The sequence below is a fragment of the Triticum dicoccoides genome, chromosome 7A (genome assembly GCF_002162155.2).
Source record: "Triticum dicoccoides isolate Atlit2015 ecotype Zavitan chromosome 7A, WEW_v2.0, whole genome shotgun sequence".
Classification (NCBI taxonomy): Eukaryota; Viridiplantae; Streptophyta; class Magnoliopsida; order Poales; family Poaceae; genus Triticum; species Triticum dicoccoides.
This window is the reverse complement of record NC_041392.1, coordinates 123,279,514-123,296,928: the sequence shown is the minus strand read 5'-3', so window position 1 is coordinate 123,296,928 and position 17,415 is coordinate 123,279,514. Positions and strand designations below refer to the sequence as shown.

The 17,415-nt window shown below is 44.3% G+C and overlaps 2 protein-coding genes across 2 annotated transcripts; both read left to right on the top strand.

Moving 5' to 3' along the window:
- The first annotated feature begins 287 nt into the window (after positions 1–287).
- LOC119328847 (probable dolichyl-diphosphooligosaccharide--protein glycosyltransferase subunit 3) lies at positions 288–5,740 on the top strand. Its single transcript, XM_037601839.1, has 2 exons — positions 288–1,403; positions 5,552–5,740. The coding sequence occupies exon 1, from the start codon at positions 343–345 to the stop codon at positions 1,354–1,356; it is 1,014 nt and encodes a 337-aa protein (XP_037457736.1). The 5' UTR covers positions 288–342; the 3' UTR covers positions 1,357–1,403; positions 5,552–5,740.
- Positions 5,741–11,361: 5,621 nt separating this feature from the next.
- Positions 11,362–15,444, top strand: LOC119330271 (stromal cell-derived factor 2-like protein). Its single transcript, XM_037603381.1, has 6 exons — positions 11,362–11,683; positions 11,771–11,911; positions 12,503–12,643; positions 14,387–14,436; positions 14,524–14,653; positions 15,115–15,444. Exons 1-6 carry the CDS (start codon positions 11,579–11,581, stop codon positions 15,196–15,198), a joined length of 651 nt encoding a protein of 216 aa, XP_037459278.1. The 5' UTR covers positions 11,362–11,578; the 3' UTR covers positions 15,199–15,444.
- Positions 15,445–17,415: the final 1,971 nt, after the last annotated feature.

Sequence of the window (17,415 nt, the reverse complement as noted above, 5' to 3'; positions counted from 1 at the left end):
TCTTTTATTTATATTTGGAAAAAATCTAATTTTTTTAGGGATTGAAAATATTATAATTTTTTTGAGACAATGAAAATATTATAAAATATATATGCAACCTCTTACCGGCCCTATTCGCAGTGCGAATGGGCCGGCCGAGCGAGGGTGGAGGACATGCTTTAAGAAAAAGAAATGGTTAAGGCCCAGATTTTGGCCCATTGCAACCTCTTAGCGGGCCTATTTTCAGTGCTTGCACTCTCTCGCGGGTCCACCCAACAGGTCTCCTCTCATACTTTTCCCCTGTTTGCTCTATCACCTGCTCAGTTTTCGCCGTCGGTCTCCTCCCCAGATCCACATCCACCCATGGCCATGGCGATCTTCCCCCGCCTCCTCCTCCCGCTCCTCCTCGCGGCGGCGGCCGCCTCCGCCCTCGCCGCCGCCAACGACCTGGTCGGCGAGCTCCAGTCCCTCCGCTCCCGCTCCCCCGCCGGCGTGATCCACCTCACCGACACCTCCGTCACCCGCTTCCTCTCCTCGCCGGCCCCGCGCCCCTACTCCGTGCTCGTCTTCTTCGACGCCACCTCGCTCCACTCCAAGACCGACCTCCACCTCCCCCAGCTCCGCCGCGAGTTCGCGCTCCTCTCCGCCTCCTTCCACGCCAACAACCCCGACTCCTCCGACCTCTTCTTCGCCGACATCGAGTTCTCCGAGTCGCAGCACTCCTTCTCCCAGTTCGGCGTCAACTCCCTCCCCCACGTCCGCCTCATCCGCCCGGAGCACTCCCGCCTCGCCGACTCCGAGCAGATGGACCAGTCCCACTTCTCCCGCCTCGCCGACTCCATGGTCGAGTTCGTGGAGGCCCGCACCGGCCTCGAGGTCGGCCCCATCGTCCGCCCGCCTCTCGTCTCCCGCAACCAGATGATCCTGCTCGGCCTCCTGTTCCTGATCTCCATCCCGTTCGGGATCAAGAGGATCATGGAAGGGGACACCCTGCTTCATGACCGCAAGCTTTGGATGGCCGGGGCGCTGTTCGTCTACTTCTTCAGCGTCTCAGGGGGCATGTACGGGATCATCAGGCATACGCCCATGTTCATCACGGACCGGGAGGATCCAAACAAGCTCGTCTTCTTCTACCAGGGTTCGGGGATGCAGCTCGGCGCAGAGGGGTTTGCCGTGGGTTTCCTGTACACCCTCGTGGGGCTGATGATAGCTGTGATGACACACTTGCTGGTGAAGGTGAAGAGCCTGCAGACACAGCGATTTGCGATGCTGGCAATCATGGCGGTTGGGTGGTGGGCAGTCAGGAAGGTGATTTACCTGGATAACTGGAAGACTGGATATGGCATTCATACCTTCTGGCCAAGTAGCTGGAGGTAAATGTTGTCTCAACCGGCGACCGATGCTTCTTTCCTTTGGTTGCAGAGGTATGTAATAGTATCTCTTCTTTTCCCTGCTGCGCATGGCATTTTGGTTCAGATGATTTCAATTTGAATATTGGACATGATGGGTTTAATTATATTTTAGCAATTCACCCAATCTTGTTAGATGAGTCAGAGAATTTGTCATTTCGGAAATGGTTTTATAGCTGAAACGAAATGCACACTGACTCATAATAACTGTAATAAAGAAGAACATCAATTATGTTCAGGAAAAACTGCTGGTTTTGTTTCAAAATTACTTTGGGACGCATCCCTCAACTTCTTTCCTTGATTCTGAAGACTAGTATGGCAGATAGACTTCTTTCGTTTCTTTCAATTTCCCTCTGTAAATGCTCCTATGCTCCCTCAGCGTCACAATGTATGTTGTTTGAGATCCACATCAGTTAATCATTTTAAGGTAGGACCATGGATATAGGAAAACCTATCTACATCTACAAGAATGGAATCATAATTCTAGATTCACTGTCAAATATGCTTCTATAATGTATACGTACTTTTATTTCAAGAAGCATAGCATGTAGTAAAGTGACACGGAATAAAATGGAGTATGGTAGAGTGGTAGGTTGTCCTTTGTCTTTGTGGAATGTGATGACTTTGATGGTGTAATTTTCTAGTGGGTATCACTGGCGAGGCCCTTCCTAAAACACTTTATGATAGACACTTCAATGACCTCTAATCTAATTCATAATTTGTTATTTATGGGATATAATCATAGACTGAGTATACTTATCATAAACTATATCTTAAAACAGTGAGGCAACAAGATTGTATTTATTTCGGTCAAGCATTAGTATATTGCCTTCACCTAGATTCACGTCCTGTACAATTGACGTTTTGTCCTGCAATATGATTATATGAATATACCATGTGTCCTCCCCCATTTATTGAAAAGATGTATGTATCGTCTAGATGTCTTGTCAGAGTAAGAGCTCGTTAACTAGAAGCTCTTAAACGGTTTGGAGTTTGATGCTGTTAGTATTAGTGACATGAAAATGACATCCGAGTGTAAAATTAATATAATTTATTAGGCTTTACAAATAAACTGTGACAGAAATTTATAGTCAGATTCGTATTTGGCCAGTGCAAAACTGAAATACAATACTGTGCTAGATGGAGTATCTATGTGTTTGGTGCTATTGGTTTCTCACAGTCTCACTGTTGATTATTAGTCTGGTTGTAACCATATATCTACATAATGCTGTTTAACATATTAATGCACGTTGGGACTCAGAAGCAGAAGTATTTCAGGTTTGGTGCTATAATTAATTTTTATCCGTGGGCAAAATGATCTGGCAAATTTTCAAATACCCACATGATTGATTCATATGATTACATGTCTATTCAGAGAGTTAGTTTGTGAAGCTGCAATTCTTTCTTGTATACTCTCTCTGTCTCACAATATGAGTCCAAGCCCCACTATACACATATGAAAATACCCCAGAAATTATGAAGGCTAAACCTTGACACAAGTCGTAAGAGTTGACCAAAATTTCACTTTGTTAACTGTAAGTTGTATGGAAATTCGAGACTGATTCGACTCGTCGAGTTAATCGAAAACGACTATACATTTGTTAAAATCGGAGCATAACTAAATTGAGAGTCCTCGTCTAGTTTTGACCTTGAATGATTTTCGTGATTGAAATTCAATTTGGTTTGGAGTCTAGAAAAAGGGAATAAACTCATGTTGGCTTTCCCAGCCTCACGCACGAAGCAGTCACCCGAAACCAAGGACTACTGCCGGCGACACTTGCATCACCATTTCCAGACGCCACAGTTGCCCTCTCCTGCTGCCTCCTGCCCGCTCTCTGGCGCTGCAAGGGAGAAGACAAGCCAGCGAAGCAGCACAACCATGAGTATGTTCCTGCGGAGAAAGAAGATCATATCCAGAAATATGGGACATGCTCAACACAGGACACTATAGCGCTTCCATGATTGCACGTGGTTCCGCCTGGCAGTTGCAGCCATCGTACCACCACCATATTATGGTGCGGTCGACTACCACTCCTATTCGGAATCTTCTCCATCTCTCAGAACTAGGGCACTGCCCATCTTCTTTTTCCTTGGTTTGCTATCATGACCAAGTTCTGAAAGTTCCATATTTCCGCTTGTATAAAACATTTGCTGCCTGCAGGGTACCATTTTCAAATCCTTTGACCTTCACCAAGATCTATGGCTAGTTTTTGCTATCAAATCTGAGAATGTTTAAGGTTTGAAGGAGAGAGAACATGAGATGGTGAAATATGCTTCTGTCTGGGAGGAGCTAGTTTTACCGCAGAGAAGCTGTAGTTGGTTATTAAATGGTTTGGCCCACTTGTAGATACCTGGGCACTTTGCGCTTGGGGAAGTAACATGCATGATTTTATCTAGATGAGGTGAAACTATTAGCATGTAGTGATTTAGATGTGTGCACTGTGAGTGCCCTTAGAAAATAGGCCAAGGATGCACAAAATCTATGAATTACTTGAACAACATGGTCGTAGTGATGGTACAAGAACATAGACCAAGGATGCACAAAATTTCACTTTGGGTTTTATCAAGCCTGGCCGGGACCTGGCCTGACCCGGGGTATGATCAGGTTTACCTGCTGCCCCACATGTGCAAAATCGTTTGACCTGGCCTCGTTTGGACCAAAGTGAGCACACATGATGAGGTGTTTTGTATCAACCAATGACTTGCGAGTTCATGAATAGTGAGCATGCTGGATAAGTTTGTATTCCCAGCATATTTCGCTCCATGGCGATACTTAACCCATTTAAATAGTACTCCCTCCGATCCAAAACTGTGACAATTATTATGGATCAGAGGGAGTAGCAAATACTATATTTATTGCCACCCAACCCAATAACCCATGTCACAGCATTATAATAAGTGTACAGGTTGGAGATACTGCAATAACTGCGCTTGTGATTTTCTCACCTCGACTTGCATGTCTTACCACGAATATGGGCATATATTGTGAAATGGAGGGAACGTGGGGAGTAGTCATCTGGTGGATACTCTGGGGATTCGTTCGTGATTTCAACTTATACCGCATCTTTACAAGTACATGTTGGTTAACGGCATTACGAATTTGTACCATGAAAGTATTTGTAACAATATAAGTCTACTGATATTAACTTCATCTGAGTAGTTGAGATGTTTCCCAGTATTTGGGGTGAGCATTTGACAAAACACATGCTGAACCATATCTATATTTTTAATTCACCACATTTTACAGCAGCTGTCCTTGTTCGAATCTGGTTTAAGCTATCAGTTTGTTGGATTTTTTGCTGCTAAATGGGGTGCGATGTAATGATACTTCAACTTCATGTTTAACCTGACATTTAAAAGGAAAACGACCAAATGTAGGCTATACTCATACAAAGAGTCGACATTGAATTATCTGGCACGCCTGAGATATGGACAAGCTTTGGGGCTTTACCTTACTTGATGCACATTGTATGTAATGGCATACTTATTCGTTCATCTTATTTCCACATGGTCTTGTCTACTGACAGCCAATGAAGAAAAAGAAAGTTAAACTGAGATCACTTGAGTTATTGCCTTACTGTCTTGTGCCCATGTTGTGACTATAAATTTTGTTTGATTAGCCAATATAATGCCTTTGTATTCATCATCTTCTAAGGACACATCCTGCAATATGTATCCATTATGATTACAGTGATGTTGTGGGTAAAAGCTTGAACCAGAAATAGCAGCCAAGTATCCTGGTGTTGGACTAGATGGGAACATGAAGCGCATTGGACTTGTATAAAACACTGGTGTTTGGGCCATTTTTTCAGTGTTAGTTGAGAGCAGCAATATTACGTCTTAAAGCTGCCTCTTTCCCAGTGAATGGTGCTCTGATCACCTGTTATGCTACTTGAGTTGATTTATATGAACATACTGGATAGTTAAACAATGTGATGTTATAGAATTTGAGTTAAACCATGTCAATACTTTAGACGTAATTTATGCTCTGGACCTAGTTGGCTAGAATGCAGTTTTATTTACTAAAAGAAGGCATATTTATTCTGCTTGCCTTCTACTCCCTCTGCTCTTATATTTCTTTACGGAGGGAGTAACAGTTATTTTAAATCAAGTCTTATACTGCTATGGACAAATATTTAACTGGCTGCTTGTTTTCATTTCAGGACGTGGAGTCATCCATCCAGGTCGACCATGCTGAGATAGAGCATCATTTTGGTTGTAACGTCGTACTACCAACTTTAGCATTTCAATTCTCTGGTGCTTTATTGTGGGATATAGAGAACCGAGTAATTTTATACCGAGGATTTTAACACGCAGTATTACTTGAACAATGGTAAATCCTATTTAGCTGATATCTCTTCTGAGGCAGTAGCACGGCCGAGGATATTAACCGTGGACTCGTTTGGGTAATCTTATGGTAGTATGGTGGGCTATAGCTAATACGTCATCTTTGTTAGTACCGGTGCGCTATTCGTCAAACGGCTCGGTGAATGATCTCTGCATCTTTGCTACCCATTGCCAGTCAGCTGGTTTGAGGAAAAGAGACGGAGGTGGTCTCTTTGTTGCCAGAGACGCAGCATTAGTTGGTAATGTCCTGTTGAGTGGTTGGGCAGCGCCATTGGCACACCTCTTGGGGCAAATGCTCTGCCTGTGTTGTGTTGGTCTCGGAAGCACGTGAGATGCATTCACGCTTGCATTATCGCCCTGAGAAAACGCACAAGGGCATTTTCAAATGAAATCGGTACCGCGTAGTCTTGTCTTTGTTCTCTAGGTTCGCTTCACCATATGTCTTCACAGTCCATGTCTTCTGTTCTCTAAGTCCGTTTGACCCACCCTTGCTGTTTGGATTTTATGCCTATTTGAGAGACAGGGTTGACTTGTATCTTGTTCATGGACATGTTCGGACGTGATTTGTGGATGGATAGTGTGTCTGTTTTTGGAAAGAGCGTTGGAAGATGCCCTAAGTGGTTGTTTGGATAGAGGAGATTAGCGATGGGATTATGAAAAATGCGTTTTAAGCTGGTTTTAGGGAAAATCGGTTTTATCTACGTTTTTGAGAATAACCAGTTTATACAAAACTATGTTTGGATTAAAAAAGTAAAAAACTGGCCGCTTCAGTTATTTGCTCGACAGTTAATAGCAAAAGAGACCACGTATTTCAGGACATAGAAAGAAGCTGCTTATAAGAAGCAAAACGCTGTTTGAGATGGACAACAAGCATGGCAAAGCATGGCCACATATACTCAGCAGATACTACAACAAACAACAACAACAACAAAGCCTTTAGTCCCAAGCAAGTTGGGGTAGGCTAGAGGTGAAACCCATAAGATCTCGCAACCAACTCATGGCTCTGGCACATGGATAGCAAGCTTCCACGCACCCCTGTCCATAACTAGCTCTTTGTCGATACTCCAATCCTTCAGGTCTCTCTTAACTGACTCCTTCCATGTCAAAATCGGTCGACCCCGCCCTCTCTTGACATTCTCCGCACGCTTTAGCCGTCCGCTATGCACTGGAGCTTCTGGAGGCCTGCGCTGAATATGCCCAAACCATCTCAAACGATGTTGGACAAGCTTCTCCTTAATTGGTGTTACCCCAACTCTATCTCGTATATCATCATTCCGGACTCGATCCTTCCTCGTGTGGCCACACATCCATCTCAACATACGCATCTCCGCCACACCTAACTGTTGAACATGTCGCCTTTTAGTCGGCCAACACTCCGCGCCATACAACATTGCGGGTCGAACCGCCGTCCTGTAGAACTTGCCTTTTAGCTTTTGTGGCACTCTCTTGTCAAAGAGAATGCCAGAAGCTTGGCGCCACTTCATCCATCCGGCTTTGATTCGATGGTTCACATCTTCATCAATACCCCCATCCTCCTGCAACGTTGACCCCAAATACCGAAAGGTGTCCTTCCGAGGTACCACCTGGCCATCAAGGCTAACCTCCTCCTCCTCACAGCTAGTAGTACTGAAACCGCACATCATGTACTCGGTTTTAGTTCTACTAAGCCTAAACCCTTTCGATTCCAAGGTTTGTCTCCATAACTCTAACTTCCTATTTACCCCCGTCCGACTATCGTCAACTAGCACCACATCATCCGCAAAGAGCATACACCATGGGATATCTCCTTGTATACCCCTTGTGACCTCATCCATCACCAATGCAAAAAGATAAGGGCTCAAAGCTGACCCCTGATGCAGTCCTATCTTAATCGGGAAGTCATCGGTGTCGACATCACTTGTTCGAACACTTGTCACAATATTATTGTACATGTCCTTGATGAGGGTAATGTACTTTGCTGGGACTTTGTGTTTCTCTAAGTCCCACCACATGACATTCCGCGGTATCTTATCATAAGCCTTCTCCAAGTCAATGAACATCATATGCAAGTCCTTATGCTTCCTATATCTCTCCATAAGTTGTCGTACCAAGAAAATGGCTTCCATGGTCGACCTCCCAGGCATGAAACCAAACTGATTTTTGGTCACGCTTGTCATTCTTCTTAAGCGGTGCTCAATGACTCTCTCCCATAGCTTCATTGTATGGCTCATCAGCTTAATTCCACGGTAATTAGTACAACTCTGAACATCTCCCTTGTTCTTGAAGATTGGTACTAATATACTCCGTCTCCATTCTTCTGGCATCTTGTTTGCCCGAAAAATGAGGTTGAAAAGCTTGGTTAGCCATACTATCGCTATGTCCCCGAGACCTTTCCACACCTCAATGGGGATACAATCAGGGCCCATCGCCTTGCCTCCTTTCATCCTTTTTAAAGCCTCCTTCACCTCAGACTCCTGGATGCGCCGCACAAAACGCATGCTGGTCTCATCAAAGGAGTCATTCAGTTCAATGGTAGAACTCTCATTCTCCCCATTGAACAACTTGTCGAAGTACTCCCGCCATCTATGCTTAATCTCTTCGTCCTTCACTAAGAGTTGGCCTGCTCTGTCCTTGATGCATTTGACTTGGCCAATATCCCTCGTCTTCCTCTCCCGGATCTTAGCCATCTTATAGATGTCCCTTTCACCTTCCTTCGTGCCTAACCGTTGGTAGAGGTCCTCATATGCCCGACCCCTTGCTTCACCAACAGCTCGCTTTGCGGCCTTCTTCGCCATCTTGTACTTCTCTATGTTGTCTGCACTCCTATCCAGGTATAGGCGTCTGAAGCAATCTTTCTTCTCTTTAAGCGCCTTCTGGACATCATCATTCCACCACCAGGTATCCTTATCTTCGCTTCTCCTTCCCCTGGACACTCCAAACTCCTCCGAGGCCACCTTATGAATGCAAGTCGCCATCTTCATCCACACATTGTCCGCATCCCCTCCTTCCTCCCAAGGGCCCTCCTTAAATACCCTCTCCTTGAACACCTGAGCTACCTCCCCCTTGAGCTTCCACCACTTCGTTCTAGCGACCTTGGCACGCTTATCCCGCTGGACACGAATCCGAAAGCGGAAGTCAGCAACCACCAGCTTATGCTGGGGTACAACACTCTCCCCAGGTATCACCTTACAGTCTAGGCACGCACGCCTATCTTCTCTTCTCGAGAGGATGAAATCAATCTGGCTAGAGTGCTGGCCACTACTAAAAGTCACCAGATGTGATTCTCTCTTTCTAAAGAGGGTGTTAGCTACAATCATGTTGTAGGCTAGAGCAAAACTTAAGACATCTTCTCCTTCTTGATTCCTGATGCCATAGCCAAAGCCCCCATGCGCCCCTTCAAAACCTGTGTTAGATGTACCCATGTGGCCATTGAGGTCTCCTCCTATGAAGAGCTTCTCACCAATCGGTACACTCCTAACCATGTCTTCCAAGCCTTCCCAGAACTCCCTCTTGGTGTTCTCATTGTGGCCTACTTGCGGGGCATATGCGCTGATAACATTGAGAACCAAGTCCTCAGCTACCAGCTTGACCAGGATAATCCGGTCCCCACGTCTCCTGACGTCTACCACTCCATACTTGAGGCTCTTGTTGATCAAGATGCCTACGCCATTTCTGTTTGCAGCCGTCCCCGTGTACCACAGCTTGAAGCCGGTATCCTCCACCTCCTTCGCCTTCTGTCCTCTCCATTTGGTTTCTTGGACGCAAAGGATATCAACACCTCTCCTCACTGCTGCATCAACTAGCTCCCGAAGCTTCCCTGTCAGAGACCCTACGTTCCAGCTACCTAAGCGAATCCTCCTAGGCTCGGCTAGCTTCCTTACCCTTCGCACTCGTCGAGTCAAATGCGAAGACCCTTGCTCATTTTCCACTACATCCGGGCGCCGATGTAGCGCGCCACTAAGGATGCGACGACCCGATCCTCGCTCACTTGCCACCGTATCCGGATCAAGATACGGCGCGCCACTTGGGGGGTGACGGCCCGGCCCTTGCCCATTTTCCACCACACCCGGGTTCCGATGTGGCGCGTCGCTGAGAGGGTTACGCCCCAACGAAAATCTTTTGGGTTTCATCTCCATAACAGTGGCTGAGTTTTTACGTTGGCTCGCCAAGCCTATCACAACCCTCCTCCTTTACCCGGGTTTGGGACCGGCTATGTTGAGACAACATAGGCGGAGTTTCTCAGCAGATACTCCCTCTGTAAAATAAATAAATAAGAGTGTTTAGATCACTAAAGTAATAATTTAAACATTTTTATATTTCTTTACAGAGGGAGTATATATAAATTGGAGTTCGCTACAAAGATTTCCTAATGTAACAAACATGGCGAAGTTACTTTGGATAATCTCATTTACATAATGATCTATGCTTGATGACGGTATGCATATCCTATCGATTTAAATTGTCAACCAAATCCATACAATCCCTCTTATCGAATTGAAAATTCTAATCTATACGTAGGGTGTCGAAGTACCTTCAAGAGCCGCAACAGTGTTGATTCCTTCCTCCATGGGGCTTGCTCCAACTCCTCCCTTGCAACCAAATTCCGCACCGGTTTTACAAAGCAAGCGACCCTGCCCTCATTGAAGACCTCTAGTTATCCTCGGACATCACGCTCATTGGATCCAAATGATGGCTAAACCAACAAGGTGCGGAAAGGCGATGCGACCACCATAGAGAAAACACAAACGGTTGTAATCAGCGTGGGGACCAGTGAATGGGAACCGAGTTGGGAGGAGAAAGAGCGTAGGAGTGGTAAGGAAAACGACGCATTGAATCCCCGCCCCCCACCCAGTTCCATGGTCCAGAGATGACGAAGGCCAAGACGGTCCAAGTTCTATAGCGAGAGGATACGACTTAGACACATCATACTTGTAGGTGTGGAATGCAATAACATAGAGTTGTAACATCTGCATACCCGTGGAACCGAGAAACTATTTGTAAGTTACCATCAATCCTAGCGAACAATATCATCTATATCTGAATAGCCGGCCCACTATTAGATTGCTTTACAGTACTCTACATCTTTTGCATTAATATCCTCCATGCAATGCTCATCAAGTTATGCATGTTACTCCCTCCGTTTCTAAATATTTGTCTTTTTAGAGATTTCAAATGGACTACCACATACGGATGTATATAGACATATTTTAGAGTGTAGATTCACTCATTTTGCTCCGTATGTAGTCACTTGTTGAAATCTCTAGAAAGACAAATATTTAGGAACGGAGGGAGTATATCTTTTACATTGATTGCAAAAATGCCACCCCATCAAGCACTTACATACTTCTTAACTTTAAATGTTTCTAAAATGTAAACTCATGACACGTTTACATATATTTTCACATTAATTTTAGTTATTTTAAGCACCTACTTATGCATTTTTTGAAGACATTGGCATAGTATATGAAGGGACCAGACGTGTGAAAATAAGTTCTTGAGGGGTCCTTTATAGTACTACACACCACTGACGCGCCTGTAACACGTGTCGCCCTCTGATTGGCCCTCTACACGTGGAAGCCGGATGGGTCCCGACCCGAAGCCAGTCTCCACGGAAGCAACGACCACGGCAAGCACAACAAGGTCCCGGAGCCCGCGAGATCTCGACGGTCGCAAGCACAGAGCAGCACGCCCAGGCACGAGAGACCACCCTGCTTCGCCGATCGCCGGTGGGAAAGGCCAAAGCCCCGCGCGCCTCGCGCGAACCAGACGCGGCCACGGCACCACCGGCCGCCGCCGCGGCCAAGGGGAAAGGCTCCTCGCCGTCACCGCCGCGGAGGCCCTATCGCGCCACCGCCGTCGTCGCGATGGCCGCGTCCGTCCTCGCGCTCGCCGTGGCGCTCCTCCTCGGCGCCAGCTCCCGGGTCGACCACGGCGCGGCCGCCGCCCCCGTGTCGGAAGAGGGGCTCCAGGTCCGCCTCCCAGATCTTAAGATCCGCCAAGAGATTGGGATTTTTGCGAGGAACTGGGTTTTGATCTGGATCTGGATGGCGTTGCAGGTGACCTACGGGAGCACGGTGAAGCTGATGCACGAGAAGACCAAGGTGAGGCTTCACTCGCACGACGTGGCCTACGGCTCCGGCAGCGGCCAGCAGTCCGTCACCGGTTTCCCCGAGATCGACGACTCCAATAGCTACTGGGTGGGTGCCTCTCCATCTCTTATGGTTTCATTTCGCGCGATTGCCGCCATCTTCCAAGTTCATGTCAAACCGTGGTTTTGAAAATTGATGAAGCCAGCGTTGGCTCTTCGTTCAGAGTGCAAATTCTCTACCCGCACTGATTGAAATCAGGGTGCAGGTGTGCATGTCATATCAAAGAAACATAGGAATGGTATAGAGAATTAAAAAAATTGTAAGGTCTGGACGGAGAAAACCGAATCATTAGGCATCAGTTGTTCACCTGCCACTTACATTGTCCAAACTGTGGAAATTTGTCACTTCGATTCATTGGATAATTATATGTAGCTATCCAATCTGACATCTCACTAAATAGATGGATAAATCAAAACAGTAGCATGATGAAACTCCAATACTGACACTGCAATGCTGCTAGTTTTTTCATTCCCAAACCCAAAGTCCCAACCTAATGTTATTTTGTGGCTAAAGAATTGGCAGTTAATTGCGATATTAATATGATTCGTCTTTCATGTAGTCTGATATTCCATCCTGAAGTAGGCAAGGTTAGAAGATGCTGTTGAACATCTAGGCTTGACTTTGCTTGTATTCCTGCAGGTCGTGAGACCTACTCTTGATTCATCTGCCAAACAAGGTGATGCTATTGAAACTGGTAGCATCATCAGGTTGCAACATATGAGGACACGAAGATGGTTACATAGCCACCTGCATGCTTCACCATTATCTGGTAACCTAGAGGTTAGTGTGATACCTAGTAAGTTCGTTTTGATATGTTGAAGAACCTGTAAACATTAATTTACTTAAATCTATTTTGCTCTCTAGAAATGAATATTTGTACATTATGTGATTCCCAGTAGCCATCGTATCTATGGCCAGGAGTAAAGCTTTTGCGATTAGACGATACAATTTTTTTCCTAACCACTCCCAATGCATCATATCTAAAGCTATATCTTATACACTAAATAAGCATTTATATACAATTCTCATATGCTTTGTATCTAAAGAGTTCATATTTAATATGATTTTGTGATTAATGGTAGAATTCCAACTATGTGGCTTGTTCGTGGCATGTGGCTGCACAAACCATTGTTGAGCCAAATCAAGCACAACTGCGTTATCTAGATGTTAATTGTGTAACTAATACTAGCAAATCAAAATTAACTGAAAAAAATGCACACTCACAAAGCTTATTCATGAACATCTCTGAACTGGACATTGACTACAATCAATTTGATCACACATTTTAGCGAAGCATTGCCCAGCCACGAGAATCATCCACATAGCAATTTGATTCACACAATCTACAGATACTTGTTGCTTATAAGTTAAACCTTCCTATTTACCAATGATTCATGGTACATCTGTGTACGTTATACTATCTAGAATATATTCTGCAAATACACGACCAAACTGGGATTAATTTTCCTAATTCCTTGGTGGCTGAAACATCTTCTGCAAGTCAATTTCATAAATTAACTCACAGTGCACAAATAACCCCACTTAGATTCCATTCCCGAAACAACAAGCACGGAGGCAGTGCATTCAAAGGGAATATATACGTAACTCACGGTGAGCAAGATGAAGGCCTCCATTGGCTCTGTCAGTTAGCAACCAGACACCAGCACTTGTCTCCATTGGCTCTGTCAGTTAGCAACCAGACACCAGCACTTGTAGCACCAATGATGGAGGAGGGTCGGGAAGGAGGGGGTGGGATTGGGGGAGTACAGGATCAGAACAGCTTTTAGGTTAGAGGAACGCCTGGTCAGGGCTTGGCAGTGGCCTGAACTGACGACTTTGGTAGCATCGGTGGTGGCAGACAGCCCAAGGCCTGACTAGGTTAGGCAACAGTATGCGAATGTGTTGGGAAGGGAGGCAGGGAGAATGCAGCAGAGAGCAAGATGGGTGGGGATGGAGGACTGCGGCGTGAGGCAGGAGGACGGCTTTGTAATTTCCTGGCTAGGCCTCCGGAGGACGGCTTTGTAGTTTCCTGGCTAGGCCTTAGGGTATCATGGCATAGCAGCACCTGTGAAGAGAAACTTATATCCTGCATTATATGGTGAGCATCCTGTCTCTATTTTCCTCATCTTGCCCTATCCATGGTAGGTGGATAATTGACACATGTTGTCTTGCACACGGTGTCCTTTGTCACAAAGAAAGAAGTTGTTGCCCATGTTCTTGAATCAAGTGACCGATAATGTCTACAATAACTTGCAACTGCCAAGCCCAAATGCTACCAGGCTGTTTTTTAGCAGCTTGTGTTGTGTGTCATGTAATTGCTGTCGTACCGAAGCTTGGGCGCACTAAAATCCTATCGGTAGGCCCAGGGCCAACCATCTTCATTACTATGAATAGACTTATCACTAGGAACTCATGTGGACAATTCTTTGCTGTGCGCAAAGACGTTTTGTTTTACTATATGTTTCTTTTGCTTTTTTTATTGAATTAAGTATGCGCCCTTAATCTTGAATGTGAACTTTACAGGTTAGCTGTTTTGGTGGGGATGGACAATCAGATACCGGTGACTATTGGAGGTGTGATTGCTTACAGTATGTGATGCATGCTACCTATTTGATTGCCTAACTTAATCTAGCTTAATGTCTTGCATTTCTATTATGCAGGCTAGAAATTGAGGGAAAGGACAAGGTATGGAAGCGAGATCAGAAGGTAAGATTGCGTCATGTTGATACGGGAGGTTATCTGCACAGTCACAACAAGAAGTATAACAGGCTTGGTGGTGGGCAGCAAGAGGTGAGTGTGATAATAGTTATAACTTACAAGTACAACCTTGTTCTGACATATATTAACCTTATATGCCAATGTCATTGGGTAATGCATGTTTAGAAACTACAGCTATTAATGCTAAGAAATAATAAAATTGAATTACATGCAGTATGCTTCGATGTCAACACACACTATTTGTTCAAGAACTCTAAATTAGCAGTCCTTGATCTTCCAAACATCAAGGAAATTTATTTTATCAATAAAATGAGACGGCATGAAAATGTCACAGCTATTTAATACATATGTTTTTTTAAGTTGTTGCAATGGATTCAGCTATTACCATGTGGTCTTATTACAATATTTTCTATGAATTCAGGCAGTATGACATTTGCCTTTCATAGACACGAGCTTTTCAGTTAATGCGACCTTGGTTTGCTTATCTATTGTTTAAGTTACCTGTTTTCTGAGTTGAAACATTCTTCATGCAGGTCTGTGGTGTTCGAGACAAGCGAGCTGAGAATATTTGGTCGACAGCGGAGGGCGTTTATCTCCCAGTCGATGAAAGCAAGTGAACATAGCATCAGGAATTTTACTGACATTTTCCATTTTTCTATCTGTTCATGCTTTTAAATTAAACAAGGGACATGGTACCCAGAACTAGAATGATTGTTAGTGCAGTATATTTCTATTTGGAAACGGCGATTACAACTACACACGCGTCATAGTATGACTCTGTCAGCATCATCACCCTGAACTAAATTGGGCCTCGGAATGCTTGAACCCCTGGGACAGTAAAGACTTTGTGTGACTATCTACAACTCAACTTTATTCTGGGATAAATTGAAGAGGTTGTACAACGATGTGGCTTCTCTAGTGTCAACCAACTGGTTACGATGAAAAGAGAGGAGAGTGATACCGTGGAACCACAGGTATACTAGAGCAGAAAGCGAATGACGATCTGCACCATAGGGGGTCAGAGGCAGGCACAGATTTGGGTGGCAAGTGGCAACATAGACCGACTCCACGGTGGCCTCCTTGCGAGGTTTGACAGCGAGTTAAATATATTTTTCTTGATGTCCTTATGTTTTCATAGTTGATGGTGTCCTGCTAGGTTCAAACTACAAACGTCTTGCCGTCCCTTTTGATCAGTGTGTACCCTTATCAGATTTGGCTAGTCAAGTTTTGCTACCTCCGGCATGTGCTCTTACCTATTAGACCCAAATTATTTGCCTTTGACTCCAGCATCTAAACCTTCACCTCCACTTACATCAACTACAGGTGTAGCCCTATGCACATATTACACCCGAATTCCAATAGTTAGTACAAGATAGAAACCTCACACTAAGTGGTTGATCCCAGATGTCTCCTACTCCTATTCTAAAGGTAGCATTGATCCCTTCTTTGCATTTTTTTTCAAACATGTCTCTCATTGCATCGTTATTTGGTAACAATTGGTGTTGGTGAGAAAGTTGGGGAACCTATATATATATATATATATATATATATATATATATATATAGTTAATAATAAATCTTGTGGTTGCTACGAATCAATTTCCCAAGATACTTTATGCACGGAAGGTATAGTATTCATAAATAATGAACATCTCTAGTGCTATATGGTACAAATAAGGTACATTTGTATTGCTACAAGATACCACGACGATACGAAGAGACAATGACTATAAGAAACTTTATGTCTATTGAAAAAAACTTGGTAATGCAGGATACAAGAATGGGAATAAATGATTCCTAGGTAGTTAAACAAGTGCATAAAGGAGATTCCAACCATCTTTACAAAATAGCAAGCAGGTCATGGGCATGATGAATATGTATTGTGACTAATTGAGGCCTGAGTCTACCCCAAAATAGTATCTTCGGATGCTGATAGCATTGTGATTCGTATGTTAAAGAAGACAAAAATCTAGTGTTGAGGAAGATAATGGCGGGACACATTATGTTATTGCAAATGGTTGAAGTGCTTCACATAATTGGCAGAATAATATCATATATACTTAACTTCACACTTGCAGAATATCTTTCAAATTATATATTTCATCAATTCATCATTAAAAGATTACTACAGTCAACAAATAAAGCATTGAATACAATCATACATCAGAATGCCCAAATAAGTAAGGACGAGATGCATCATTTCTGACCTGATGCATGTTATTTATGCCTCTTGTCAATTTGGCCTATCATCCATGTGGTCCCGCTAATTTTTTTAGTACAACTCGTGACACTTGTTATAAGATTAAAAATGAGGCGGTCACGTGGTAGACAAACTATTGGTCGCTATCATGGTTTGCACTCGAAGTGCAGATGTTTGTGGTGCCGTCTGAATCAACAAGTGTTTCCGGCGGTACTATTCTCCATGAACCAAATCGTTCTCACTCTACCCAGTTTAGAGCATCTCCAACAAGGCAATCGCATGAACATCACACTTCAACACTACGGCTAGAAGAAAATTACCATGACAGTAAAGGGACATGTGAGAGATTACTGTGGTTAGATTCAAATCAAGAGAAGGTGCTAGTAAATCGTATTTCCATACGTTACATCTTAGACACACATGATTGGAGACCTCTCTATGTAGTCAGGGAATGTTGTTCACCCAATGAAGCAAACTTCAGGTACACGGCCTTCATTTGGTACTAACCGTTAGCTCCATGATGTCTCCTACTCCTATTCTCAAGGTAGCATTGCTCCCTTCTTGCATTGTTTTGTTGTTAACAACTGATGACGGGAGAGCCCCTGTGGACCTCCTAAACTACTGAGAGAGAGAGA

Excerpts from the sequence above, each read along its gene's own strand:
- LOC119328847 (XM_037601839.1), top strand. The coding sequence starts at position 343 with ATGGCCATGGCGATCTTCCCCCGCCTCCTCCTCCCGCTCCTCCTCGCG.
- LOC119330271 (XM_037603381.1), top strand. The coding sequence starts at position 11,579 with ATGGCCGCGTCCGTCCTCGCGCTCGCCGTGGCGCTCCTCCTCGGCGCC. Across the intron at positions 11,684-11,770 it reads TGTCGGAAGAGGGGCTCCAG|GTGACCTACGGGAGCACGGT; the intron begins GTCCGCCTCCCA and ends ATGGCGTTGCAG. Across the intron at positions 11,912-12,502 it reads ACGACTCCAATAGCTACTGG|GTCGTGAGACCTACTCTTGA; the intron begins GTGGGTGCCTCT and ends GTATTCCTGCAG.